Source organism: Clytia hemisphaerica, unplaced genomic scaffold, assembly GCF_902728285.1.
Source record: "Clytia hemisphaerica strain Z4C2 unplaced genomic scaffold, Clytia hemisphaerica genome assembly, whole genome shotgun sequence".
NCBI classification, from domain to species: Eukaryota; Metazoa; Cnidaria; class Hydrozoa; order Leptothecata; family Clytiidae; genus Clytia; species Clytia hemisphaerica.
Window position 1 is genome coordinate 691,091 of NW_027103829.1, and position 25,746 is coordinate 716,836.

The 25,746-nt window shown below is 37.1% G+C and overlaps 3 protein-coding genes across 4 annotated transcripts in view; all 3 read left to right on the plus strand.

Annotated features, from left to right (window-relative positions):
* The window catches only part of LOC136806799 (dynein axonemal heavy chain 8-like), a 98,129-nt gene that overhangs the window by 63,665 nt on the left and 8,718 nt on the right, over nucleotides 1-25,746 (plus strand). The window contains exons 61-76 of one of the 2 annotated variants that reach the window (XM_067063376.1): nucleotides 160-288; nucleotides 569-655; nucleotides 1,037-1,174; nucleotides 1,561-1,688; nucleotides 3,457-3,625; nucleotides 3,903-4,058; nucleotides 4,294-4,449; nucleotides 5,343-5,432; nucleotides 5,823-5,915; nucleotides 6,446-6,550; nucleotides 6,800-7,053; nucleotides 11,854-12,044; nucleotides 12,539-12,660; nucleotides 12,947-13,065; nucleotides 13,496-13,772; nucleotides 14,176-14,328. In XM_067063376.1, coding sequence (XP_066919477.1) covers nucleotides 160-288; nucleotides 569-655; nucleotides 1,037-1,174; nucleotides 1,561-1,688; nucleotides 3,457-3,625; nucleotides 3,903-4,058; nucleotides 4,294-4,449; nucleotides 5,343-5,432; nucleotides 5,823-5,915; nucleotides 6,446-6,550; nucleotides 6,800-7,053; nucleotides 11,854-12,044; nucleotides 12,539-12,660; nucleotides 12,947-13,065; nucleotides 13,496-13,772; nucleotides 14,176-14,328 — 2,367 coding nt within the window. The remainder of the gene's footprint in view (nucleotides 1-159; nucleotides 289-568; nucleotides 656-1,036; nucleotides 1,175-1,560; nucleotides 1,689-3,456; nucleotides 3,626-3,902; nucleotides 4,059-4,293; nucleotides 4,450-5,342; nucleotides 5,433-5,822; nucleotides 5,916-6,445; nucleotides 6,551-6,799; nucleotides 7,054-11,853; nucleotides 12,045-12,538; nucleotides 12,661-12,946; nucleotides 13,066-13,495; nucleotides 13,773-14,175; nucleotides 14,329-25,746) is intronic. The other variant, XR_010846612.1, reaches the window with a different exon arrangement.
* Nucleotides 14,807-15,800, plus strand: LOC136806847 (DNA polymerase III PolC-type-like). The gene has a single exon (XM_067063420.1). The coding sequence runs from the start codon at nucleotides 14,960-14,962 to the stop codon at nucleotides 15,731-15,733; it is 774 nt and encodes a 257-aa protein (XP_066919521.1). The 5' UTR covers nucleotides 14,807-14,959; the 3' UTR covers nucleotides 15,734-15,800.
* On the plus strand, nucleotides 22,164-24,518 carry LOC136806848 (uncharacterized). Its single transcript, XM_067063421.1, has 4 exons — nucleotides 22,164-22,290; nucleotides 22,481-23,136; nucleotides 23,269-23,486; nucleotides 23,672-24,518. Exons 1-4 carry the CDS (start codon nucleotides 22,218-22,220, stop codon nucleotides 24,483-24,485), a joined length of 1,761 nt encoding a protein of 586 aa, XP_066919522.1. The 5' UTR covers nucleotides 22,164-22,217; the 3' UTR covers nucleotides 24,486-24,518.

The following is a 25,746-nucleotide window of genomic DNA, read 5'->3' on the forward strand; positions in this document are numbered from 1 at the left end:
GTAGTTACTTTAATCCCCATTTTTGATAGTTAACATTGATATATTTTGGAGGTTAAACGATGCTTCAGGAGTGCTCTACAGGGTGAAAGAGCATGATACAATTTTAAGAAAAACATGTTAAAGTGACGCGAATCTCTTCATATTGTTTAATATTTCTAGCTGATGAGTTCTTCAACCTTCTTGCATAATTTGATGACCTTTGATAAAGATACTATTAATGCAGAAATGGTGGAGTTCTTGGAGCCCTATCTTACGATGCCTGATTATACTTTGGAAGGAGCTAAAAAGGTAAGAATATTCGTTGTATTTTTCTCTTCCCCGTTTTGGTGTTAAAAGGGACATTGTCTAACGTTCTCTACCAACTTGGTAGAGTGAACTGATTGGCTGGGATGGAATTTTTATCAATTTGGGTTTTTCTTCTCACTCGCGATAAGTGCAGCAAGCCTCCGTCATTTTTTCTAATGAGAAAGAAATTATAACATTCAGTCTATCATAAATGATTTCTGGTTTTATTTTAGTAGAATGTCTTAAAATTAATGTTCGTTTATGCGTCAACTTTATCTTTCAGAGTTGTGGTGATGTAGCAGGATTGCTATCATGGACCAGAGCTATGAGTTTCTTCTACGGTGTCAACAAAGAAGTATTACCGTTAAAGGTAAAGTACTTTATTGTTCATTGTTTGTATTGGAAACGTTGAAAGTCCTCCTTGTTATTTTAAGTTTCGACCCGCGAAATAGACGATATCGGCTTTCCGAATTCTCCCCGAATGATTACCAATGATGCATTGCGCGGAAAGTCAATATCGTCCGTGAATTTTTTTGCGCAATGCATCATGGGTAATCATTCGGGGAGAATTCGGTTAAGCCGATATCGTCTATTGAGAACGGTTAAAGTTCTTGTTTACCGTCGTCCTCAGTTGATCAGGTTCTAGACAAACCAAAAGCTAACCGTCTTCGTCGCAGAAAAATATACTATTACTTTCACTTTTTGATAAAATTAACAAACTCCATACAATTTCTTTTTTCTTTTCACACAGGCTAATCTGATCATCCAAGAAGCCAGGCTAGGCGTTGCGCAGGGTGATTTGGATGCAGCACAGGCTACTCTCGATGAGAAACAAGCGGAGTTAGATGAAGTGCAAGCTCTCTATGATGGTGCTATGAAAGAGAAACAAGTAAATCATATTTTAATGTTAATTGATTATGCGAAAAGATTATTTTCTTTCTTAGAACTTGTAATTTGTTGGTTGGTTTGGAGGAACGTCACAAACACAAAGATCACTTTTAGAAGAAAATGATGAAACACTTCTCTCCGTTGAGTTATAACAACAAAATATTTCAACGCTTACATTTCAACTTAAATTGGAATGAAACCCAAGCAATATGCAATGTTTTAAAGTTCTTCGTCTTTGCCAGATTTCCGAAAGAAACATGCCCGTCTCATCAAATTTCTCTTGAATATTAAGAGACACTGTGGCTAGTCCGTTGTCAAGAGTACAAAAGGATATTTTTTTGGCCACTGAATATGTTATATACTTAATCATCGCTTTCCTTTCCATAGGATTTAATGGACGATGCGATTGGTTGCAAGAAGAAGATGGAGGCTGCATCAGCGCTAATTGATGGATTGAGTGGTGAACGTGTTCGATGGACACAGCAAAGTAAAGAGTTCCAAGAACAAATTGGAAGGTAAACTACCATGGCAAAAAAAATTTTTTTATTATTTTTTTTTTATTATTCACGAGGCTCCTCCAGCGGTAACTCTGATCATGATTTCGTGCATTTTTGGTCAGCCCCGGTGACCCTTCAAATCGGTTCCGCGATTTTTTTTCCAGCATCCGCAGCGCATTTGGACTTGTTTTTTAAATCCGATTTCGGATTATTTTATTTTCGGAAAACAAGTTATCGGTAAAACTTTGGCGCGAAAAATATTTTCTTTTGGAAGAGAAAAGAAACACGTCACTTCATTTATTAAGATTTGCGCATGATATCAGAATAATAATAAAAGAACACTATATAAAAGAAGAAAGTAGTAAAAATGAAAATTTTTGTTTATTCAATAAATTGAAAGAAGCTATTGCATTGTAAATAAATAGAGAGTATAAAAGAAAGTTTTTTATGATTGGTTTTGAGGCTTTCTTGTGTGGAGAGAGAGTTTTTGTGTGTTAAAGTGTGGCGTAACAGAAACTTGGAATCATCATAACTTTCGATTGAGTTATCGAAACTGGACGGAATTTTCGACGCAGCTTCCTCAATATAAAATGCCCCTACTCATTCACATTATACTAGGGGCCTACTTGGTTCAACACGTCATTTAAATCAATCTGACAAATGTGATGAAAGCTGCAGTGAACAGTGAACATCTAAAGCGACCGCCTCGGATATACGAGGCCCCCCAGCGGCACACCTAATCACGCAATCACGCAAAAATATTTTCTCCATCACGCATCACGAAAATCGCTAAAATTTGTCATCACGCAAAAAATAGCCCAAATCACGCATCACGCCTCAAATTTTTGCTCTATCACGCATCACGCCAAAATCTTGATCACGCCATCACGCAAACCGCTAGGGGGCCTCATACTTTCTCAGAGAATAACGAACAGGTTTAAGACATTCTAACGAACAGATTTAGGTGAAATTTCCCGGGGGGTTTACTTACTTAGGCAAAATGGATGCGAGCCATAAGGGTACCTTTTTTCAGGCCTCAAAAGTCTCTCAGAGGGGTACAAATTCATAAGTTAGTCTCTATCGAAAATTTTTCTCTAAAAAGGACACGATTTCCAGAAATTTTGACCAAAATTTGGAAAAAATCTACCAAAATTTTAGGAAAGTCTCTCAAAGGGTCCCAAAATCATCAAAATTTTGTCTCTCAAAGGGTCGAATTTCGGCTCGGACACCCGTCACCTCGTAAACCTAGTATCCCCCCAGGTGAAATTCCAACATCTATCCCATGTTCACTTTGGACAAATCCAACTTTGTGTTAAACATTTTTTCGTCTGAAGTTTCAGCCAAAATGAGCTCTTCAACCTCTTTGACTTTAACAACGAATTAGGTTTCTTGATTGTACTTCCTTCTAATCGTTTTAAACTTATTGGGCTGACCTTCCAGCGCAGCTGGTTTATTTGTCTTCAATCACGATCACATAAAACAGCAAAAAACTTGGATAGTCACGCATCCCTTTGAAAAAGGTCCAAATCACGCATCACGGCTCATAAATCTTTCAAATCACGATCACGTCTTGACCTCTGATCACGCAATCACGAAATCACACTGGAAAAAAGTTCCGATCACGACATCACGCAAACCGCTTGGGGAACGGCTCATTCATAACTTTGTCGTTAATTTTGCTTTTTTAGCACAAGATGCGGGCCCGCTTTTGTTTGTTATTTTTAAAGAACAAAACCTTTCTTCCACAAGATGTGAATTTGACCCTTGTTTTCTCTTTATTGTGCAGACTTGTTGGGGACGTACTACTAGCTACTGGTTTCTTGTCTTACTCTGGTCCGTTCAATCAGACATTCCGTACACGTCTACGTACCAGTTGGCAATCAGAATTAAAAAAGCGACGTATCCCGTTCACTGAAGACCTCAACATCACTGCTATGTTGGTCGATAACGCTACCGTAAGTTCAGATATTTTCGTGCGTGCTTCGGGCCCTACTGGCCTAGATTTTGAGGTGATTTTTTTATGGCTTCAATTGATACAGGGTCTTCCTCCATCAGAATTTGCTTTTGATGGCATTTTTTGATTTCACCGTCTAAATAAGTTGTCTGCACAATATGTTGTATATAAACAGACATTTTCATTGCCGTACTGCGTTACGTCAACGTAAAATACTCTCTGGTACAGAGTATACAGTATGTGAAAACATTTTTGTATTGCAAATTATTCTGTTAAAGATTGGTGAATGGAATTTGCAAGGTCTTCCAAACGATGATTTGTCCATTCAAAATGGTATCATTGTAACCAAGGCAACTAGATATCCATTACTGATCGATCCACAGACTCAAGGAAAAACATGGATCAAAAATAAAGAAGCTGATAATGAATTACAAGTAAGAAAGTAAATATCTCTCAATTCCCTGGATGATGTGTCAATCGGACTTTAGCCTCTAAAAATTATACATGTGCATTAAACTCACCAGTGATAAAAGAATAACTCTAGAACTGACGTATACCTAATATTTTTTGTGTCCTTTAGAGTACAGTCTGTTACCGTAATATTTGAATGTGCCTTGGTGAACTGTTTAGAAATAAGTCATCCGATACAATACGTTTTTCTACTCCTAGGTATCAACGCTGAACCACAAGTATTTCCGGACACATCTCGAAGATTGTCTATCTCTCGGACGTCCACTTCTACTGGAAGACATTGGCGAAGAGTTAGATCCAGCGTTGGACAATGTATTGGAAAAGAATTTCATCAAGTCTGGTAGTACATACAAGGTTAGTGTTGTTCCAAATCTTATTATACAGTTAAGTCTCCATAACTCGAACACACACGGGGGGGGGCACAAATTTATTCGAGTTAAAGAAATTCAGAGTTATGGAATTAGGTTTATTACCTTAAGGGAAGAAATTTTCGCGAGAAGAAATTTTCGCGGAATTTAATTTCGCGAATCAGAGTTTCAAAATGGCAAATTTCGCGGAATTTAATTTCGCGAATGAGCCGATTTCAAAAGTTTCGCGGAATTTGATTTCGCGATTGAGAAGAAGTTATCAACTTAGATTACCTTTTAAGCATCACGGAGTTGTTTATATTTGTTTATATTTGATAAAAAATACACGTTATAATGCTTTAAGAAAATCAATCATGTCCATCTTTTTTGGTAACACCTGGTCAAAAACAACAAAATAAAAGAAGAAGAAAAAAAATCGAATTTCGCGGAATTTAATTTCGCGAATTACGCCCCAATTCGCGAAATTAAATTCCGCGAAAACTTCTTCCGCGAATATTTCTTCTCGCGAAAATTTCTTCCCTTAAGGTATAAGGCATTGTTAACTGAAGGGATTTAAGGAAACATTCAAGTTATAGGGGTTCGAGTTAAAGAGGCTCATTTTAAATACTTTACGATAAACTCTGACGGAGGCGGTGCTTGAAAGGAATTCTGCTTACTAACTGCACTTACAGCTAAAAGAACGGGGAAACAAGTCAAACTGGTAGAAATAATAAATTGGGGAAAAGCCGCGAGATTAGTTTTGGGAAAGCGAAAGTAGTTAGCCTACTAGTACTATGTCACGTAGTTGCGTAGTTTACAGCCTACTACCCCACCACTTTGTCGAGGGTAACCCGAATTATTTATTGGATTGGATTGCCCTCTAATATTGAATACTTCCAGGTGAAAGTTGGAGACAAAGAATGTGACGTCATGGATGGATTCCGTTTGTACATCACAACTAAACTTGGAAATCCAGCTTACACTCCCGAGGTTTGCTGAAATATTATTTTAACCAACTATTTTTTGACCGACTTTGATTGCATTTTGTATGATGGCTTTGGTAAAATTCAATTTAGTGTTCTTTTCGTTGACATTTTTATCAAATAACATACAGTAACCATAATCTTTTTCAAATTTGTAGAACTTCCAAACGAACAATGTGGTGTACCTTTAAGAAATGATTTTGTGCGAGAACACAACGTGTCATTTCCCTGCAATATCTTTTAGGGAACCATGTATTTAACAGACCTTATTCCATGTGCATTGGTGTACAAAATAAATTACTATCAAACTCCTCGCCTTCATTACAGAATATTTTTAGAACTTAGAGTGCACTTGAATGTATTGGAATTTATCAGTTTATTTTTTGAAAATTTTCAGGTCAGCGCAAGAACTGCTATTATTGATTTCACCGTCACCATGAAAGGTTTGGAGGATCAACTGTTGGGTCGTGTTATCAACACTGAAAAACAGGTAACACCAATCGGCTGATTAACAGGAAAAGAGAATGATAGAGCTCATCAGTCATATTATTCATTCAACTAATAACACCACTGTTATATTCTTTAAGTGTGGACTTTGTCTAAAGTTCTTCCGTCTCAGGCGGATTCCGTCTCGGCGAAGTTAACAAAGCAAAATTCAGAAACATTCAATGAAATATTAAGAATCCTGGCATAAATTCAGCAAATTTGTAATATGTGGAATCCATTTTTCTTCTGATAATAAAAACTTCGCTTCGACCACTTTATGAAAGGCCCCTAAAATTCTAGCTTATCAAAATACGTTAATTTTCTAGCTTTGAATTCCGATTTCCTATTGAATTTTTATGTAACCCGATATGGAATCCTACCAAGTTTCAAACTTTTCCTCTCCCCATTGAAACAAAAATGGACGCTAATGAGAAGTGAGTAGATTTAGTTCATTTCTTGAAAATCGAAACATTGTCTATATAGCCATAGAAGATAATGTTCTATATTATATATTCTTCACAACATTTTATGTAGGAATTGGAAGCAGAGCGCGTGACATTGATGGAAGATGTGACTGCCAACAAACGAAAAATGAAAGAACTGGAAGACAACCTCTTGTACAGATTGACCAGCACACAAGTACAATTCCAATTTTGTGTTTCTTTAATTGTCTTTTTTTAGAACCTCTAGAGCCAGTAAACTATAGCCGGACCGCTCCGATAGATAGAATATTCGAAACAAATTTTGAAAGTGATTTGTCACGCTGCGTTGATAAGAAGTAGCGCTCCTGTTTGATGTCTTGGAATTTTTTAGTGTATATTTGAGGAGATACTGCTTTTGAAATTGAATTGTTTTTATAGTAACACATCCTACTTTGATTCTTAATAGGGTTCCTTAGTGGAAGACGAATCTTTAGTTGCTGTCTTGAAAACTACCAAACAAACAGCACAAGAAGTCAGTGAGAAACTTCTGATCGCTTCCGAAACGGAAATCAAAATCAACGAAGCTCGTGAAGAATTTCGACCAGTTGCAACACGTGGCAGTATTCTGTATTTCTTGGTTGTCGAAATGAGCATAGTCAACACTATGTATCAAACATCTTTGCAACAGTTCTTACAAATCTTTGATGCTTCCATGGACAAGTGAGTTTTTCTGGTACTGTCTTTTATATCGTGAGTCAGCTAAAAAGAGTTAAGAAAGGGTGTTAAAAATCAGACACACCGAGTGACTTCACTCATAGAGTACTATCTTCATAATAAAAAGCCTAAAGAAAAATTACACACTTCACTACAGTAAAATAATTAGTGACAATTAAAAGGGCAGCCGATGTAAAACCCCTAATGGAAATGACATCAGCTTTAAACTAATAAACAAAGCAATTAGCAGAAAAAGTTAAGACATACAGATAAGTAAGTAAAACGTCATATTTTCAACACTCCCACTTGACGTTTTACGTATACAAAATAAAATCTAAATAAATTTCAAATCCGTTAGTCATTAAAGTCATTAAACCTTTTTAACATTAAGTCCCTCTCTAAGTTTTTCAAATTGAGGTCTTGGGAGTCCTTTTGTTAAAAGGTCAGCAATCATTTCATCAGTAGGGCAATACTCCAAGTCAATTACTTTCTTTGCGACAGCATCGCGCACGTCATGAAACTTAATGTCAATGTGTTTGGTTCGAGAGTGGTGAGTTGGGTTCTTTGCCAACTCAATAGCTCCTTGATTGTCTTCAAACATTTTTGTTGGATCAGTTTGCTCGAAATTCATACCTTTGAATAAAGTTCGTAGCCAAATAACCTCCTGCGTTGCTTGAGACAAGGCTACATATTCAGCTTCTGTTGTCGAGAGTGCAACGATCGATTGACGCTTGGATTTCCACGATACTGTAGAATTTCCGACTTTGAATACGTAACCAGAGGTGGATTTTCGTGTGTCAATATCTCCAGCCCAATCAGCATCTGCAAAACCGTGAAGCAGAATATCTCCTGACTCAGATCCTTCGTAGATCAAGCCATAATCAAGTGTTCCTTTCAAATAACGCAGAACTCTCTTTACGCCAATCCAATGTTCTTTGCCAGGTTTTGACATATGTTGGCTCAAAACTCCCACTGCTGCAGATATGTCTGGGCGGGTACCGATTGATGCATAGGTCAAACATCCGATCGCTGATTGGTAATCCTTTAACTTTACAATCTCCTCATCGTTGGCCAACTTTTCGAACTTCATACTTGGTTCCAGAGGTGTGGCGACTGGTTTGCATTCATTCATATTAAAACGATTAAGCACAGATGAAAGAAATGCATTTTGATCAATAGTCAATCTGCGATTTTTACGATCTCTCTTGACTTGCATGCCAAGGATGAAATGTACCTCACCTTTGTCCTCCATTTCGAAACGTTCCCCGAGTTTCTGTTTCTGTTCTCGAAGAATCTGGATGTTGTTGCAGGCGATAAGTAGATCATCGACGTATACAGCAACGATAAGGGTAAAGGATTTGTCTCCTTCCGTGATTTGTTTGTGGTAGATACAAGGGTCAGCGTCGTTTCTAGTGAATCCTGATTCTTTAAGGAATTCGTCCATCTTTTCGTTCCAGCATCGGGCAGATTGTTTTAAACCGTAAATGCTTTTTTGCAACTTGCATGCCATATTCGGATTGTCCCTGTTAATGAATCCTTCAGGTTGTTTCATGAAGATGTCTTCCTCAAGATCTCCATTTAAGAACGCTGTCTTGACGTCCATTTGATGCAGTTCTAAGTCGAGTTCGTTTGTAATTGCAAGTACGGAGCGAATTGAATTGTATTTTGCGACAGGTGCGAATACGTCGTTGTAGTCTATTCCGGATTTTTGCGAATATCCTTGTGCTACAAGACGAGCTTTGCATCTTTGAATTTTGCCATCAGCTCCTCTCTTATGTTTGAAAACCCACTTACTTCCTACTAGGTTTTTGTCAGGTGGCATTTCAACCAATTTCCAAGTTTCGTTTTCGATCAATGAATCGTACTCATTTTGGATAGCGTCCTTCCAAAGTTCAGCATTCGGGCTGGACAATGCCTCCTCAATGGTGGTTGGTTCCTCTTCGTCAACTATGGCGATCGATGCAGCATCCATCAGATTCCACCATTCACCAGTCAGGACGTTTAGTCTCTCAGGCGGTCTCCTTGTGCGTGCAGGTCTAGCATTTGGGTGATTTTCCGGGTTGTCTTCAGGTTCGTCTGGTTCGGTCGATTCAGGAAAGAATTCAAAGTTTGAATTAGTACCGTCAAACTTTTCGATATCGAAATCCTTTTCCACAAAGGTTACGTCTCGGCTTCGGAACATTTTTCTGGTTTGTGGGTCGTAAAACTTGAATCCATTTTCGTTTGATGGGTAACCGACAAATATACATGAAATCGATTTCTTGTCGAACTTTCCTTTGCGTTTGGTATCTGGAACGTGTACGTAGGACTTACATCCGAAAACTTTCAAATTACTCACATCCGGTTCTTTTCGGTGCCATATTTCATAAGGTGTGGTCTCCTTCAGAAATGCTGTTGGACTACGATTTCGGACGTAGCAAGCAGTCGAAATAGCCTCAGCCCAAAATTTAATCGGTTTCTGAGCGTGATGCAACATTGACCGTGCAGTTTCTAAAAGAGTTCGATTCATACGTTCGGCAACTCCGTTTTGTTGAGGAGAATACGGTATAGTCGGTTCACGCGAGATTCCACGGTCGGTGCAAAAACTTGTGAATTCGGTCGACGTATATTCACCACCATTATCAGAACGTAAACGTTGGATAGTTTGGTTCTCTACGTTCAGCCGTTTAACTTTCAGTCCCGTTCGATTCTCGACAAGATTTACAAATTCGGTAAATTTAGCCAACACTTCTGATTTATGCTTCATCATATAAACGGTCGTATATCTGGAGTAATCGTCGATAAACGTAACGAAATACCTGGAACCTCCCACTGAAGGTACATCCATGGGACCACAAACATCACTGTGAATCAATTCAAGTAATCTCTTTGTGGTGTTCGTCGATTTCTTCGGGAACGGTTGTCGATGTTGCTTCCCCATCGCGCAACCTTCACAGTTTCGATTGACTGTCTCCTTCAAGTCGAAATCAAGGCCGTTGACCATTTCCTTCTTGTTCAGTAATTTTAAGTTGTCGTAGCCGAGATGACCATATCGTTGGTGCCATAAATTGATTTCGTCCATTGCGTTTCCAATATAGCAAGTCTGATCAGAATTTATCGTGTTCAGTTTATAAAGTTTACCGTGTTTCTTTCCGACGCTATAACGTTTTCCTTCGATGGATATTCCGCAAGAGTCTCCCTGGAAATCAACGATATATCCTTTTTCGGTAACAGCCGGTAGGGAAAAAAGCTTGTTTTGGATTTTCGGTACAAAAAGAACATCTTTTAAAACAATTTTAACATTCTCAGTCGTATCCTTAACTGTCAAATGTACATCGCCTTTTCCATAAGAGTATAAAATGCTCTCATCAGCAAGTCTCACTGTTATAGGTTCTTTAAAAGCAACATAATTTTCGATACTTTCTTTTTGGGGCGTCATATGTTGGGTAGCGCCAGAGTCTATCCACCAATTTTCGTCTTCGATTCGATTCGATGATTTTAAAGCGAGTTCGGAATTTGCTTGTGCATCAGATACGGCTTCATCTTTTGCGAGTTTGGCTTGACCTTCTTTCCTTTTAAGATCATTTTTCTTCTTGTAACATTCTCGCGCAAAGTGTCCAGTCTTTTTGCAATAGTGACATTTCAAAGTCTTTTTGTCTAGCTTTGAGATCAGAGCTTCAGGTGGTGATGTTGGGCTTTTCTCCGACTTCTTCTCGCTTTCGTGGATTAAACGGTCGCGAACGTAATCCCATGTCAAGTTATCATCCGCGATTGTCTCTAGAGCGGTAATTAGATAATTGTAGTCATCCGGTAAACTGCTGATCAAAAGGATCACAAGATCTTTCTCGGCAATTGCATCGTCGATGGCTTCCAAATGCTCCCCTAACGTTTTGATTTGGTTAATGTGTTCGGTCATGTCTTGTCCTTTCTCCATCCGTGCGGAGTATAATTTCCGGCGGTAATAAATCTTTTTCGAAAGAGTCTTTTGCTGAAAATGTTTCTCAAGATTTTCCCATGCAGCTGTGGCGGTTGCGGCGGATCGAACATAAATTTGTAAGTTCGTTGCAATCCCGAGACAAATCGCAGCCAGAGCTTGGTTTTCTCGTTTTTTAAACTTTCGTTTGTCAGCCTCAGTCGCATCTCCATTCAAAGTTTCTGTACCGTTGACTATATCCCACAAGTCTTTTCCGATTAGATACATTTTCATATTAAACTTCCATGAATGGTAGTTCTCAGTGGTCAATTTTTCAACCTTAAATGAAAAATCTTCAGACGCCATGTTTGTAAAACCAGATTACAAAAATATTCCAGTACTCTATAAAAACTGTATTGTGTCTGGGCCCATAACCTGTTAAAAATCAGACACACCGAGTGACTTCACTCATAGAGTACTATCTTCATAATAAAAAGCCTAAAGAAAAATTACACACTTCACTACAGTAAAATAATTAGTGACAATTAAAAGGGCAGCCGATGTAAAAACCCTAATGGAAATGACATCAGCTTTAAACTAATAAACAAAGCAATTAGCAGAAAAAGTTAAGACATACAGATAAGTAAGTAAAACGTCATATTTTCAACAAGGGCGAGCGCTACTGATATTTTTTATCGCGTTGAGCTGGCTAGTACGTACACTGCTGACGAAAACGAAACTATAGCCTGCTCGTTTGATTTTCGGTGTAGACCAAATGGTTAAGTATAACCATTACCAAATGGTTAAGTATACTATAACCATTACCAAATGGTTAAGTATACTATAACCATTACCAAATGGTTAAGTAAGAGGTCCAACAAAAAGTCCTAAAATCTTCTTTTACCATTTTCTAGATCGGAAAAATCTCCCATCACTACCAAACGTATCGCCAACATCATTGATTTCTTGACGTTCGAAGTTTACAAATACGCAGCACGTGGTCTCTACGAGAAAGATAAATTCATGTACACTATTTTGTTGGCCTTGAAAATTGATTTAGAGAAAGGCACCGTCAAACATGGTGAATTCCAATGTCTCATTAAGGGTAAGATGTTTTACATTTTGAAAACTGGCTACATCCAGAACACATCAGTGCGGCTCGGGTAAGCGAGCATAGACTGCGCTGCTGTCACCAGAATGCTCAAAACACTAAGTGTTGAGCTTCGCATAACATACATCTTTTCTATAAATCCTGTGTTGGTATCTTTATAAGAGTTCTGGAACAGTGCAAGGGCCGAGTAGATTTTCTTAGTCTGCCATCTACTCGATGAGCGCAGTCGAGTTTATTTCACCCCTATTTTATCACTTTGTTTCTCAGATGTCCAGTACTAGATTCATGTAACTAAATTTCTGAAATTCAGGAAAGTGGTATTTTAACACCACAATGGATCAAAATTATAGAGCCTTATCCTTTTCAGTTATTTCAATACATCATCGGCATTTCAAAAATTCTTGCAAAATTGTGTTGGCAGTGAGAAATTATAAAATTGACCATTTGACTTTGACTTTATTGTCCTTTTTGTTTATCTCATCAAACAGGTGGAGCAGCTTTAGATCTAAAAGCAGTCCAGCCCAAACCGTATAAGTGGATATCAGACATGACGTGGTTGAATTTAGTACAGCTTAGCAAATTACCTACTTTTGGAGGAATCCTTGATCAGGTATTTGTTTGAATAGGCGAGATTATAACATGGTCTTTGTTTGGTTAGGTCAAAACTATTTAGCAGTTCGTACAAGGTTTTCTCGTCTAGTACATTGAGCTTTTGATCGAAATAATTAGAAGAGCTTGTGGCTTCATCTTTTATTCAGTATATCACCGATAAAAGTAAAGCTTAAAAATAAGATTGTGACCTTATTGTAGTTTGTTAGTCCAGTCATGAGTCTTTTAGAAAGATCTGTCTTCTCTTAACTATCTTCTCTGACCTGAATATTCAACTTATCTTTAAGGTCACACGCAACGAATCTGCATGGCGTGGCTGGTTCGATAAAGATGCACCTGAAGAACACCCGATCCCTGATGGTTATCAAACGTCCCTTGATACCTTCAAAAAGCTGCTATTGATCAGGTAAATGTTCGAATTTCGGGATTGTAGAATCTAAATAAAAATTCTTTGAGTGCAAACAAATTGTTAAATAAGCAATGGGAAGGGTCAAGTGTAAATGCTGAAGTCCAGGGATATCCAGAGTCATGCAAAACTATACCTTAGAGCACAAATCGATATGAAAATCAAGCACTTACCATACAACCATGGAAAATCTCTGGTCTATTACTCATTCCGCATCAACTTTTCACTTCTGTCTATCTTTTCTTCTGACCTTCTGGTCGCTTTTTTAACTTATTTACTATGTCTCCAAACTATTTAAAAGTGTTTCATTATATTCTATAGACTCTCGATCTCCGACCCTAATCTTAACTGATAATGATCGTAAAATTTAGATATCGGAACGAGCCAGAAATAGACAATAAATTTTTCCTACGGCCGTGTTTAATTTCAGGTCCTGGTGTCCTGATCGTACTCTATCACAAGCTCGAAAGTACATCGGTGAATCGATGGGTGAGCGCTTCGCCGAAGGAGTAATCTTGAACTTAGAAGCCACCTGGGAGGAGAGTGACATCAAAACACCAATGATTGGTTTACTCTCCATGGGATCTGATCCTACCAGTGCTATTGAAGGACTTGCCAAGAGAAATAATATCGAATGTAGAGCTATCTCTATGGGTCAAGGACAGGAGATTCATGCCAGGCGTCTGATTCAGCAATGCAGTACTGGAGTAAGTCTACTTTGAAAAGTACTTGAGCAGTTGGATTATTTACATTGAAAATTACATCGCCCTGGATCTACGGGTGTTACTTTTAATATCCTATAAGAATTTCTTTCTAATTTCATTGTTTCTTAACGTGAAAATTATGTCTTTAGTCCTATTTTAATTAGAACTAAAATTCGGCTATTCCAGAAAACATCCAGGGGGTGGTAGCTAAAAAATCGGCTTAAAAATCCAGGGGGTCATGAATATTCTGACAAAAATCAAGGGGTCTGGCCTTCCAAAAATGACCTCCTCGACATGAGTCATGTTCATAAAAAGCCCATTAAAGGAAGTTTAATCCATGGCTTTATATCGTTTTGATTGCTCTTGTTTCGATGGTGTACATTCTCAACCTGTTTGTATCATTCAGGGTGGATGGGTGTTACTACAGAATTGCCATCTTGGTCTTGACTTCATGGACGAATTATTGGAGTATGTATTGACGGTGACTACAGCTCACGATACTTTCCGTATTTGGATTACCACTGAAGTTCATCCAAAATTCCCTATTGGTCTTCTACAGGTATGAAAATATTAATTCTTATGTTTAAAGTTTGCCTGAACAGTTGGTTGAAAACGTGTACGTATAGTTTTCTCTCCTTGCTCCCTTCTCCAGAACATGTCAGCGAGAATGCGAGAAAATTGTTTTTTCTACATTTTACTTGTTTTAACCTGGATCAAAATTTACCCATCTGTCTCAACGTATTCACATGACTTAACATTCCACGGTTAATAGATTTCTCCCAAGTTTTTGATCAATTTCTTCTGAAACAAGCTAAAAAGTAAAAAGGGAGCTACCAGCGTACTCCCTTGTATGTACGCTTTAAGAAAGTTCAGATCTCTAATTACAATTGATTTTCCCAGCGGGTATAAGTGACATACATTTGATCTCACATTGGATTAAAAGGGAAAACCCTCAAAATTGTTTGTTTTATTAGTAGTTATGGCAATAAGATTTTTTATAAAAGAGATTTAAAGTGAGATGGTTGTGTAATTGAATAACAACAACACTGATGTCAAATATATCAGGTCATCTATTCTGGTATAACGCCACGCTCTTCTCTAAAGCAAGAACTTTCTAAAAGGATACAGCGAATGCTTTGAGTTCTTGTTGAACCTAGTGCAGTAATCAGGTTTTGCTTGAAAATACGCAAATGGCGGATGAATATGCTGCTGATTCAGCTCAAATATCAATAGAAGAAAAGGTTGAGGATAATGATAATGTCAACTCCAACACACAGATAGCGGATAAAGAATCTTCCGATAATGTTCAAGCATCGGTTATAACAGGGAAAGAGGACGAGGACAGCGTTGGTGATCTTCCTTATATCGTCTTTGACACGGAAACAACAGGCTTAGATAGCAATAAAGATCGAATCGTACAATTATCAATGACCAAAGTTTTCTCTACAGAGCGGAAAGAGCAACTTGACATTTTCATCAATCCTGAGCTCGATCGTGAATATCAGCTTCAATCAAAAGCATACGAGATTCACAATCTTCACCCTGATTTCTTGGCAAAACAGAAACTGTTTCACGAACATGCTGAAGAAATATTGAAGTTTTTCAAAGGTGCCAAGTTAGTCTTTGGACATAACGTCCGTTTTGATTGGAAGTTTCTAGTTGCAGCTTTTACCAGGCTCGGAAACAATGAAGACGAAGGAAAGCCCTGGATTGATTTACTTAAGGAGATTGACTTCAAACTTCTTGATACTCTTAAAATGAGTAGGGCTGCTTATCCTAAACCTGAACTATTACGTCACAGGCTTAAGGATGTAGCAGAGCATTTGAATATCAATACTAAAGGATTGCATAACTCTATGGTTGATGTGGAAGTGACAAACAAAATCCTCATTAATTTAATGGAAAAATTATCAATCAATTTTGATGATCTCTCGACGGATACAAAGTACTTTATTCCAATGTAGGTTTTGGTCACTAGAACTCTTTTTATGACCATAGTGAATTTTTCATAATACTGTATACAGTAATAATACAAAACGTAAAATGTAAAAGCAGCAGCAAATTGATAAAACAGAAAAATGAAGCGACTGCTTAGGCGAATGATAAAAAATGTTTTGTTTCCGGAATGCGGGTGAAGGAAAAAAGTTATCATGCGGCCGGCCGGAAAATATTTTTTTTTTGCTATTTTTGATAATTTATGGCTCATTGAAATAGAGTTTAAGAATAACTTTTATGTATAAACACAGCATAAATTATGCCCTAAATTACAACAAGTACGGACTACTAACGAACGAAACTTGATTTATAAGCGGATAAATATCTAAGCAAATGATGGCATAAAGCGTTTAGCTTGATTTATGGATGAAACGTATCTAGTTTATATGTATTTCAAAAGAAAATGCGGTAAAAAGATAACAAAAACTTTTAAAAGGTAGTTGCAAACGCGTCCAACAAGTTTATTAAATTTTAGATTGTCTTGCACGGGCTTTGTTTCCTTTTGCGGTTTTGATCGGTCCTCGCGTAATGGTTTTCTTGCCTTCAGCTTTACACGTCTCGCAAATCGGTAAGACGGTTTTGTAAGCCTTTTTGGTTTCTTTGTCAACTGTCCTCGGTTTCGACCGACCAAAAATCGAAATCAAAATAAAATTCATTTTTGTAGTACTTTTTTATTTTCATTGCTTTACAGAATGCCAAATTTTCTAAAAATTTGGTAGTTTTTCCAAGGTTTTGAGAATTTAATGTTCAATTTTTCATTTTATCAATAAATTCGAAAACTTCGGTATAGCCTGGAGACTTAAAAAATAGTCGCATTTGGCTGAAATCTCCGCACAATTGTTCCTTGGATGAATGAACATCGGGGTTTTTTTTTTTCAAAAACTTTTTGGGCCTAGGGCACTAGTTTTTTTGTTTCGACCTAAGAATAATTTGAAACTGCTGAATTTGAGTTCAGTGCGTTGCTCTTGCTCCCCATAGTGTATCTTTATTAAAAAAATGGAAAGATGAGACTTTAAATCTAATTTCGTGATCCCGTGATCGAATTCTTAAAACTTTTTTTATATAATCTATACAACAACGTTTTGATAAAGAGGAGTTTGTATGATTATTGATTGATTGCAGGAGTATTTTGTGAATAATAGCAAACATGGCGAATCAATCTACTTCCATGAATTTTATCCAACATCAAGCTGGGCAAAAACGACCACTAAACGATTGCCAAGAGGTTGAAACTGAAGATGGTTTTCCATACATTGTTTTTGATACAGAGACAACTGGATTGGATTCTCAAAATGACAGGATTGTGCAACTTTCAATGATCAAAGTTTTCTCTACAGAGCGGAAAGAACAACTTGACATTCTCATCAATCCTGAGCTCGATCGTGAATATCAGCTTCAATCAAAAGCATATGAGATTCACAATCTTCACCCTGATTTCTTGGCAAAACAGAAACCGTTTCACGAACATGCTGAAGAAATATTGAAGTTTTTCGAAGGTGCCAAGTTAGTCTTTGGACATAATGTACGTTTTGATTGGAAGTTTCTAGCTGCAGCTTTTACCAGGCTCGGAAAAAATGAAGACGAAAGAAAGCCCTGGATTGATTTACTGAAGGAGATGGACTTCAAACTTCTTGATACTCTTAAAATGAGTAGGGCTGCTTATCCTAAACCTGAACTAGCACGTCACAGGCTTAAAGACGTAGCAGAGCATTTGAATATTGAGGCTACAGGATTGCACAACTCTATGGTTGATGTGGAAGTGACAAACAAAATCCTCATTAATTTAATGGAAAAATTATCAATCAATTTTGATGATCTCTCGACGGATACAAAATTCTTTATTCCAATGTAGATTTCAGTGAATTTTTCATAACATACACTAATAATACAATAATGACCGTTTTTTTCGGAAATATTGTCCTCGATCAACGCAACGACCTCACAAACTCGGGCGCTACTTGACCTCGGGCAATATTTCTCAGAATAGCCCTCACCAATTCAGAAAAATAGCAAAAAAACGAAAGATAATTGAAAACTGAACAATTTTTTTGCTTACAGTTACACCAACTTCCGAAAATGTGCTAAATATGAGTACACGTTTTTTTTTTAATAAGGAACCTTAACTTTGCTCTGAGCCTGGAGTTCCTTATTTTTACAGAGAATTTCAGCCTCAAAGTTCCTTATCGAGTTCCTTATTTACATAGCTGCTAAGTTTGGATAACCATCTCTTACTGTTCCTTAAAACTTGTTTTCTTATTCACAGCCTGAGCAGTTCCTAAACAATTCCCTATTTTTTGGACCATTTTCAGCCTCGAGTTCCTTATAAACGTGTTCCTTATATAAAAAAAACGTGTAAAACCAAAAAGAAGTTATTAACCGAACGTTTGTTTTAGGATCTATTGGCTGCAATAAAGTTTCACTCGTATATTTTGTTCGATTTTGAATTGAAACTCTAGAATAAATTTGATGAAGAATAGTGAAAGAAAAAGCAAACTTGTATTGTTAACGTTTGATTACTTAAACTGGAGGTGTCAAAATTATCAGTTTATTTTTTCGTTTTGAAATTTTCAAAGTTTGCGATGGTTTTGTAAAATTTGAGAAAAAAAATGTTTTCTTGTTTTTTTTTCGCAGAAAGATAGAGGGTTAGGCGAGACCAATTTGATTAGTTGTTTTACGGGTTTCCGACCGACTAAAAATCGAAATAAAAGTATTTTTCATTTTATCAATAAATTCGAGCTTTATGTGTCTTTTTATTTTTATTTCGCATTTTTGTCAAGGTAAAGTAGTTTTTGCTGCCTTTTTAGGAGATTTTATAGATGAAATTCTAATTATTTTTTTTATTTTTTCACCGACCGACCGACCCTTTTTTTGGGTAGCTTGGCCCGTTAAACAACAGATTAAACTGTCCTCGCCTTAGATACACGTTTTTTCTTTTATTAAAACCCAGTTTCTAAGAACATTGAGGCTGAAATTCGTCGAAAAATTAAGAACATCGTAAGAACATGCCCAGCCTCAGTTTGGAAAAAAATGACAAGAAACTACAATTTTTTCCTCTTTTCAAGCAGTTTTAAACAAACTTAGGAATGGATTTTCTAAATCGAGACTCAAATATTGTCCAAATTTTATTTTATTTTTTTATTTCTCTTTATTTTGCATGATATTGTCGATTTAGAGTAGCTTGAAAATTTAAGAACGCATCTAAGAACATTTCAGGCTGAAAATTGCTAAAAAAATAAGCACATCCAGGCTCAGCCAAATTTTAGGTGTTCTAATAGAAAAAAAAACGTGTACTCTAAAAGGTGGCTGATGTAATTTTTAAATATTTCCCGTTTTCCAAAAGGGAAATATTTGTTAAAACGGGGTTTCTTCTCCATTTTCAGATGTCAAAACGCCTTCCGTACGCCCTGACTGACGCCTGTTTTAGCGCCTAAAGAAAGTCTACTTTATAAGAATCAAATCAATAACTCTTGATTGAAGGCAATATGCCTTTCGGTAATTAGTCCTTACAAAGTAAACAAAGGATGGCGAAAAAGATAAGCATATTATATTTTTATTATAAGCATCTACTTTATAAGAATCAAATCAATAACTCTTGATTGAAGGCAATATATCTTTCGGTAATTGGTCAGCCCCGGTGACCCTTCAAATCAGTTCCACGATTTTTTTTCCAGCAGCAGCATCCGCAGCGCATTTTGACTTATTTTTTTAAATCCGATTTCGGATTATTTTCGGAAAACAAGTTATCGGTAAAACTTTGGCGCGAAAAATATTTTCTATTGGAAGAGAAAAGAAACACGTCACTTCATTTATTACGATTTGCGCATAATATGAGAATAATAAAAGAACACTATATAAAAGAAGAAAGTAGTAAAAATGAAATTTTTTTGTTTATTCAATAAATTGAAAGAAGCTAATGCGTTGTAAATAAATAGACAGTATAAAAGAAAAATTTTTATGATTGGTTTTGAGGCTTTCTTGTCTGGAGAGAGTTTTTGCCAGTTTTTGCGTGTAAGAAAGAAGAGAAATGAACGTATAAGTGTGGCGTAACATTAACAGAATCGTGGCTTATCGTTAAAGAGGAATACCTAGACGAGACTGAAGAAATTTTCCGGGAAACGAACATCCAGGTTTCGAAAGACGGTGAAAGGCATCTCGGTGCAGTTATTGGTAGTATAAACTTTAAAGACCGTTACTGTAAAGAAATTGTTGATAAATGGTGCAAGGAACTTACTCTTCTTTCAGAAATAGCGGTGACTCAACCACAATCAGCCTACACGTGTTACACCAGCGGTTACCAGCATCGTTTTTCGTATTTTTTAAGAACAATTCCAGAAATGGAAAACTACTTAACACCCATCGAAACAATCGTCAGACACCAACTCATTCCAGCCATTACAGGAGGTAAAATTGTAAATGACTTAGAAAGAGACTTGTTATCATTACCACCTAGACTGGGAGGCCTCGGTCTCAAAAACGTATGCGAGATCGCACCCATCGAACACGAAAACTCGAGACAATTCACCAAACATCTACAAAACCAAATCTTGAACCTCCAACCACCAAATGACAATGAAACAAAAACTAAAGCAGCGATCAAAACTGAGAAAACCCGAAGAAATCAAGACAAACAAGATCGTATCAGGGCGGAAATGACTGATGATCAAAAACGAATCCACGAAGCCAATTGCTATACCGGAGCATCGAACTGGTTGACCAACCTTCCAATCAGAGATCAAGGCTATGATCTTAACAAGGAACAGTTTCACGATGCACTGCGAATTCGTTATGACTGGAGTATCCCTCGTCTACCAAGTGAATGTGTCTGTGGTAATCGTTTTGATATCAGCCATGCTCTGTCCTGCAAGAAAGGAGGTTACGTTACTCTTAGACATAACGAGGTACGAGATATCACTGCTAAACTTTTGGATGAGGTATGCGTCAATGTACGAAACGAGCCGAGACTAATCACCCTTGACGGCGAAGGACTGACGCACAAAACCGCGAATACGTCCGAAGGAGCACGACTTGACGTTAGCGCAACTGGGTTCTGGACACCTGGCCAAAGAGCATTTTTTGATATTAGGGTCTTTGACCTAAGCGCTCGAAGGTACAGGGGTTTGGAGCTCAGCAAGTGCTTCCAAAAGAAACGAAAACGAGAAAAAGAGACATTACAATGAACGTGTGAAAAATGGTACCTTCACCCCATTAGTATTTTCTACAAACGGAGGTATGGGACGTGAATGCCAAACATTCTACAAAAGATTGGCCGTGATGCTTGCTGAAAAACGTGGTGTACGTCTCCATGAATCAATTTCGTTTATTCGATCAAAAATATCATTCAGCTTGTTGAGATCGTCTTTGTTATGTATTCGTGGATCCCGTTCCATTTGGAGTAGAGAACTGAATACAAATGATATTGAACTGACTAACTCTCGTTCAAGAGTTAATTAATGTTTCTTAATTAATTTTTTTTTTTTTTTTTATAAATTTTATTGAGTTTTTATGAAATTTTCAAGTTTCTGTTTCTTTACAGCCCGGCGCAACTACTTAGTTGTGCTAGTACATTCTTTTTCAATCGGTCATTTTCGTTAGACCCTAGGTTAGACTCATTGTCACTTGCTGCTAGCTACCGTCTAGTGCCACTAGCGGTTATTGTTTTCAACTATTTATTTTATTTATTTATAAAACCAAATTTACTCAAATTTATTGCCCCTATTGTAAGTATATTAGTCAGTCACATAGCCATGCTCCGCCCGGAAAAACACTCCAACCTCTGTTTTTTTCGGTTTTCGACAGTTCAACCCTAGTAGATTCTCAAGTCATCGACCGATTTTTCAAAATTTTACCCCAAATTGCTCATTTTGGGCATTATTTTTTGGTTCTAAAGTGTACAATTTAGCCTAAAACGAAAGTGCTCGAAAATCGACGATCTTTGGCTTATTCGAAAGAGAATTAAAAAACAAGTAAATTTTAGATATAAACTTGGGTCTGAAAATGTCCCAGTCATGCTGCAGATGAGTTTTAATGATGACATCAGACTAAAGTACAATTTAGCCTAAATCGAAAGTGCTCGAAATTAAACGATCTTGAGCTCATTCGAAAGATAATTAAAAAACAAGTAAATTTGAGATATAAACTCGGGTCTAAAAATGTTCCAGTCATGCTGCAAATGAGTCTTAATGATGACGTCCTTTTAGGTTTATTTTCAAAATAAATTCATATAAGTGTCAAAAAACTTGAGATCAAGTCATTGAAATGACAGTCAATCGTGCATGCAAATCAACAGGCGGTCTATCCGGTAAGACAGAAAATGTTGGCGCCAGTGAAAGATGGATGAAGATTAATCATCTTTTGGCAGCGATGAGAGACAAACTCGACAACGTTACGCGCAGACGAAGCTTTTTCTCACACAATGACTACGGTCAAAAGAGATCCAAAACTGACATCCAAACAATGAAGCAAACATTAAATGAGTGGGTGTCCAACTTATGGGAGAAAGATCAACACATTGTGAACATCGCGACTGGTAAGCATAAATTTCGTATAATAAGTGATTCCCATTCCTAGTTTTAATTAACATTTTTATATTGGATAGTCCTAGATACTCGTATAGTTCTTGAAATTCGTTCACTGTTTGGAAGTTACCCAAATAATATCTAAAGTTACTTTCAGAGTTGACTATATCGTACATTTTCTTTCCCCATTCTAATTTCCAGGTTGTTTAGCTAGCGAAGAGATGAAAAATAACCTGGACAGTCTACATCAAAGAGGGACCGACGCCCTTGAATCTTTCCTTGAAAGAATAGTCGAAGGAAAAGAACAGAAAGAGCAAAAGGTGCCGTCAAAAACGTATTACGACAAGATCACAAAAGAAAAGATCGTATCCTTCACTACAAAGAAAGCCAAGAAAGAATTGAGTGCAATGCAGGATGAAAACGTCTCCTTTGGTGAGATTCTCTCTCGATATGAGGGTAAAAGACTGAATCTTCGTCAGGTTATGGATTGGCCAATAACAAGCAAGCCGTATGCAATCGCACCTGAAGATGGTAAAACAAGATCGAAGAACAAAAGTCTTTTCAGAAATTACCTTCAAGGCCTCAGTCCCGAAAAGTCGTCGAAAGAAGCTCCTTCTGATATCGATACCTCTATTGTTGATATGATGAGAGTGGTGAGGTTGATACCGATTAGTGAGGCAAAGCCACCCATATTTTTAGAGTGGGCAAAAAGTATTGCCAGATACCTCCTAGCACTTCCAGGAAAGAATCTTCATTTGGTTTTTGACAACTACTCACCGCTTGAAGACCGATCAAAAGTGTTGTCTAAAGGAAGGCTAAATGACGGACAGGAAAGAAAGATTGCTTCGTTGAATCAGGTAAAAACACAAACTTCTTCCATTTTAGAGAACTTGAGTCTTCGTAATTCCTTTTGAGTGAACTTTAACCTTAACATAGCTCCTCTTACGAATTACCACGAATACTTACAATCCATTTCTCTATTATTTCAGGTTCTACCGAAGTCATCTGACTGGCAAGACTTTCTTCACAATGAAAACAACAAATTCCGTATCTGCAACTTACTTGCCGATTATTTCAGTTCCGGGGAGTTAACTACTGACAAGACAATTTACGTGACAAAAGAAGAAACATGTTACATAAAAGAGCCAAGCAGTGAAAGACTCGAGCTTCCCGAATTGTACTCTTGTCACCGAGAAGCTGATCATAGGTATTATTTTATATTATCAATAAGAATTGCCAAAGTACGATACATGATTGCCTAAACAAGTACAATTTTATTTAAGCCTGAATAGTGACCGATGCACAGAAAAGGTTTAAATGATGTTCACTCTTTTTGTTTCGAGTCTTTTTCAATTTTGTCAAGACTTTTCTAATTTTGTTGGTCTCTCATAGGTTAGCGTCACATTGCATTCATGCTGCAGAGTCAACGTCAAAACCAGTTTGTATCGTTGCTGAAGACACCGATGTGTATATTTTGCTTCTACATTTTTCAAGTTTAACCAAAGTAAAAATCTATTTTCGCCAAGGCACAAAATCTTCCAAGGCTGGGATCACTTATCACAACGTTTCTGTGTTAGCTGAAACTCTTGGTTTGGATATATGTAATATTCTACCGGCATTTCATGCACTAACTGGATCTGATTACACAAATCCGTTCTTTCGACGATCTAAAATCCGAAGTTTCAAAAAGCTTTTAAAACTTCCAGATAAGTGTGCTTTGATTACAAGCATGTTGAGTGGAAAAGCCGATGTTGACCAAGTGATTGACTTTGTACTTCATATCATTTACAACCGTCCATTACGCGAGAAGACGCCTGGAGATTCAAGATATGCGATGTTATTCGTTAAAACAGGAAAGCAAACCAAATTTGCACCTACACAATCGTTACCTCCTGACTATGATTCTCTTAATCAGAAAATCATGAGGGCCAATTTTGTGGCTTATGGTTGGAGTAATAGCTTATACGGCGAATTTGATCAACCCGACCCACTGTTATATGGATGGAAATATGAGAATGAATCACTGATACCTGTGTGGTATGAAGGGAAACCTTTGCCAGGTAATGAGGAAATTTTAAGATACGTTGATGATAACCAAGATGAATTTGAGCTTCCAAGTCTTCGGAGCCAGAAGTCTAACGAAAGTGACTCAGAGAGTGACTCTGATGGCGATGTGGTATCATCGGAAGATGAAATTGATTATTGATAGAATCCAAAAAAATATATTTTATAGTAATTGTTATTGTCATAAATCTGAAAAAAATGGTTTAAGTTGAAAAGCGGGATTTTTCTTGAAACAATTTATATAATCTCTGAAAGGGTCTTGGCACATTTATGAAATATGAAGCTAGTAGGAAGCTATGTATATAAATATTTCAATCAGTTTTATGTAAAATATACTTTCTATAGTACAGTGCTTAAAAAGCTTTATCATAAAGAAAACAGTCTGGAGTCTTTCTAGAACAAAAACTATACCTAACTTTGCCAATTGAGCAAAATAAACCTAAAATGACGTCATCATTAAAACTCATCTGCAGCATGACTGGGACATTTCTAGACCTAAGTTTATAACTCAAATTTACTTGTTTTTTAATTATCTTTCGAATGAGCCCAAGATCGTTTAATTTCGAGCACTTTCGATTTAGGCTAAATTGTACTTTAGTCTGACGTCATCATTAAAACTCATCTGCAGCATGACTGGGACATTTTTAGACCCAAGTTTATATCTCAAATTTACCTGTTTTTCAATTATCTTTCGAATAAGCCAAAGATCGTCGATTTTCGAGCACTTTCGTTTTAGGCTAAATTGTACACTTTAGGACCAAAAAATAATGCCCAAAATGAGCAATTTGGGGTAAAATTTTGAAAAATCGGTCGATGACTTGAGAATCTACTAGGGTTGAACTGTCGAAAACCGAAAAAAACAGAGGTTGGAGTATTTTTCCGGGCGGAGCATGGCTATGTGACTGACTATATATGAAATATAAAAATTTTAAAAAGAAAAAAAAAAAAAAAAAAAAAACATTAACAGAAACTTGGAATCATCATAACTTTTGATTGAGTTATCGAAACTGGACGGAATTTTCGACGCAGCCTCCTCAATATAAAATGCACCCCCGGGGGGGTACTAGAGTTGGTGAATGAGGGGTATGTGCGGACGGGACTTCCGAAAACCGACCCTTAGAGAGACCAAATTTTAGTGAAAAAGTGACCCTTAGAGAGACTTTTTTGAAAAATTTTCTCTGATTTTCAAAAATTTCCTACCCTTAGTGAGACTTTTTTGTAATTTTTTCTCTCAAAATCAAAATTTTTTTCTAAAAATCGTGATTTTTCCCACCCTTAGAGAGACTACTTTGAAATTTCCTGATTTTTGTAACCCTTAGAGAGACTTTGAAAGGTGAAAAACCCGACCCTTACCGTCCGCACATACCCAGCACCTATTTTTGCCTAAGTACCCCCCCCCCCCG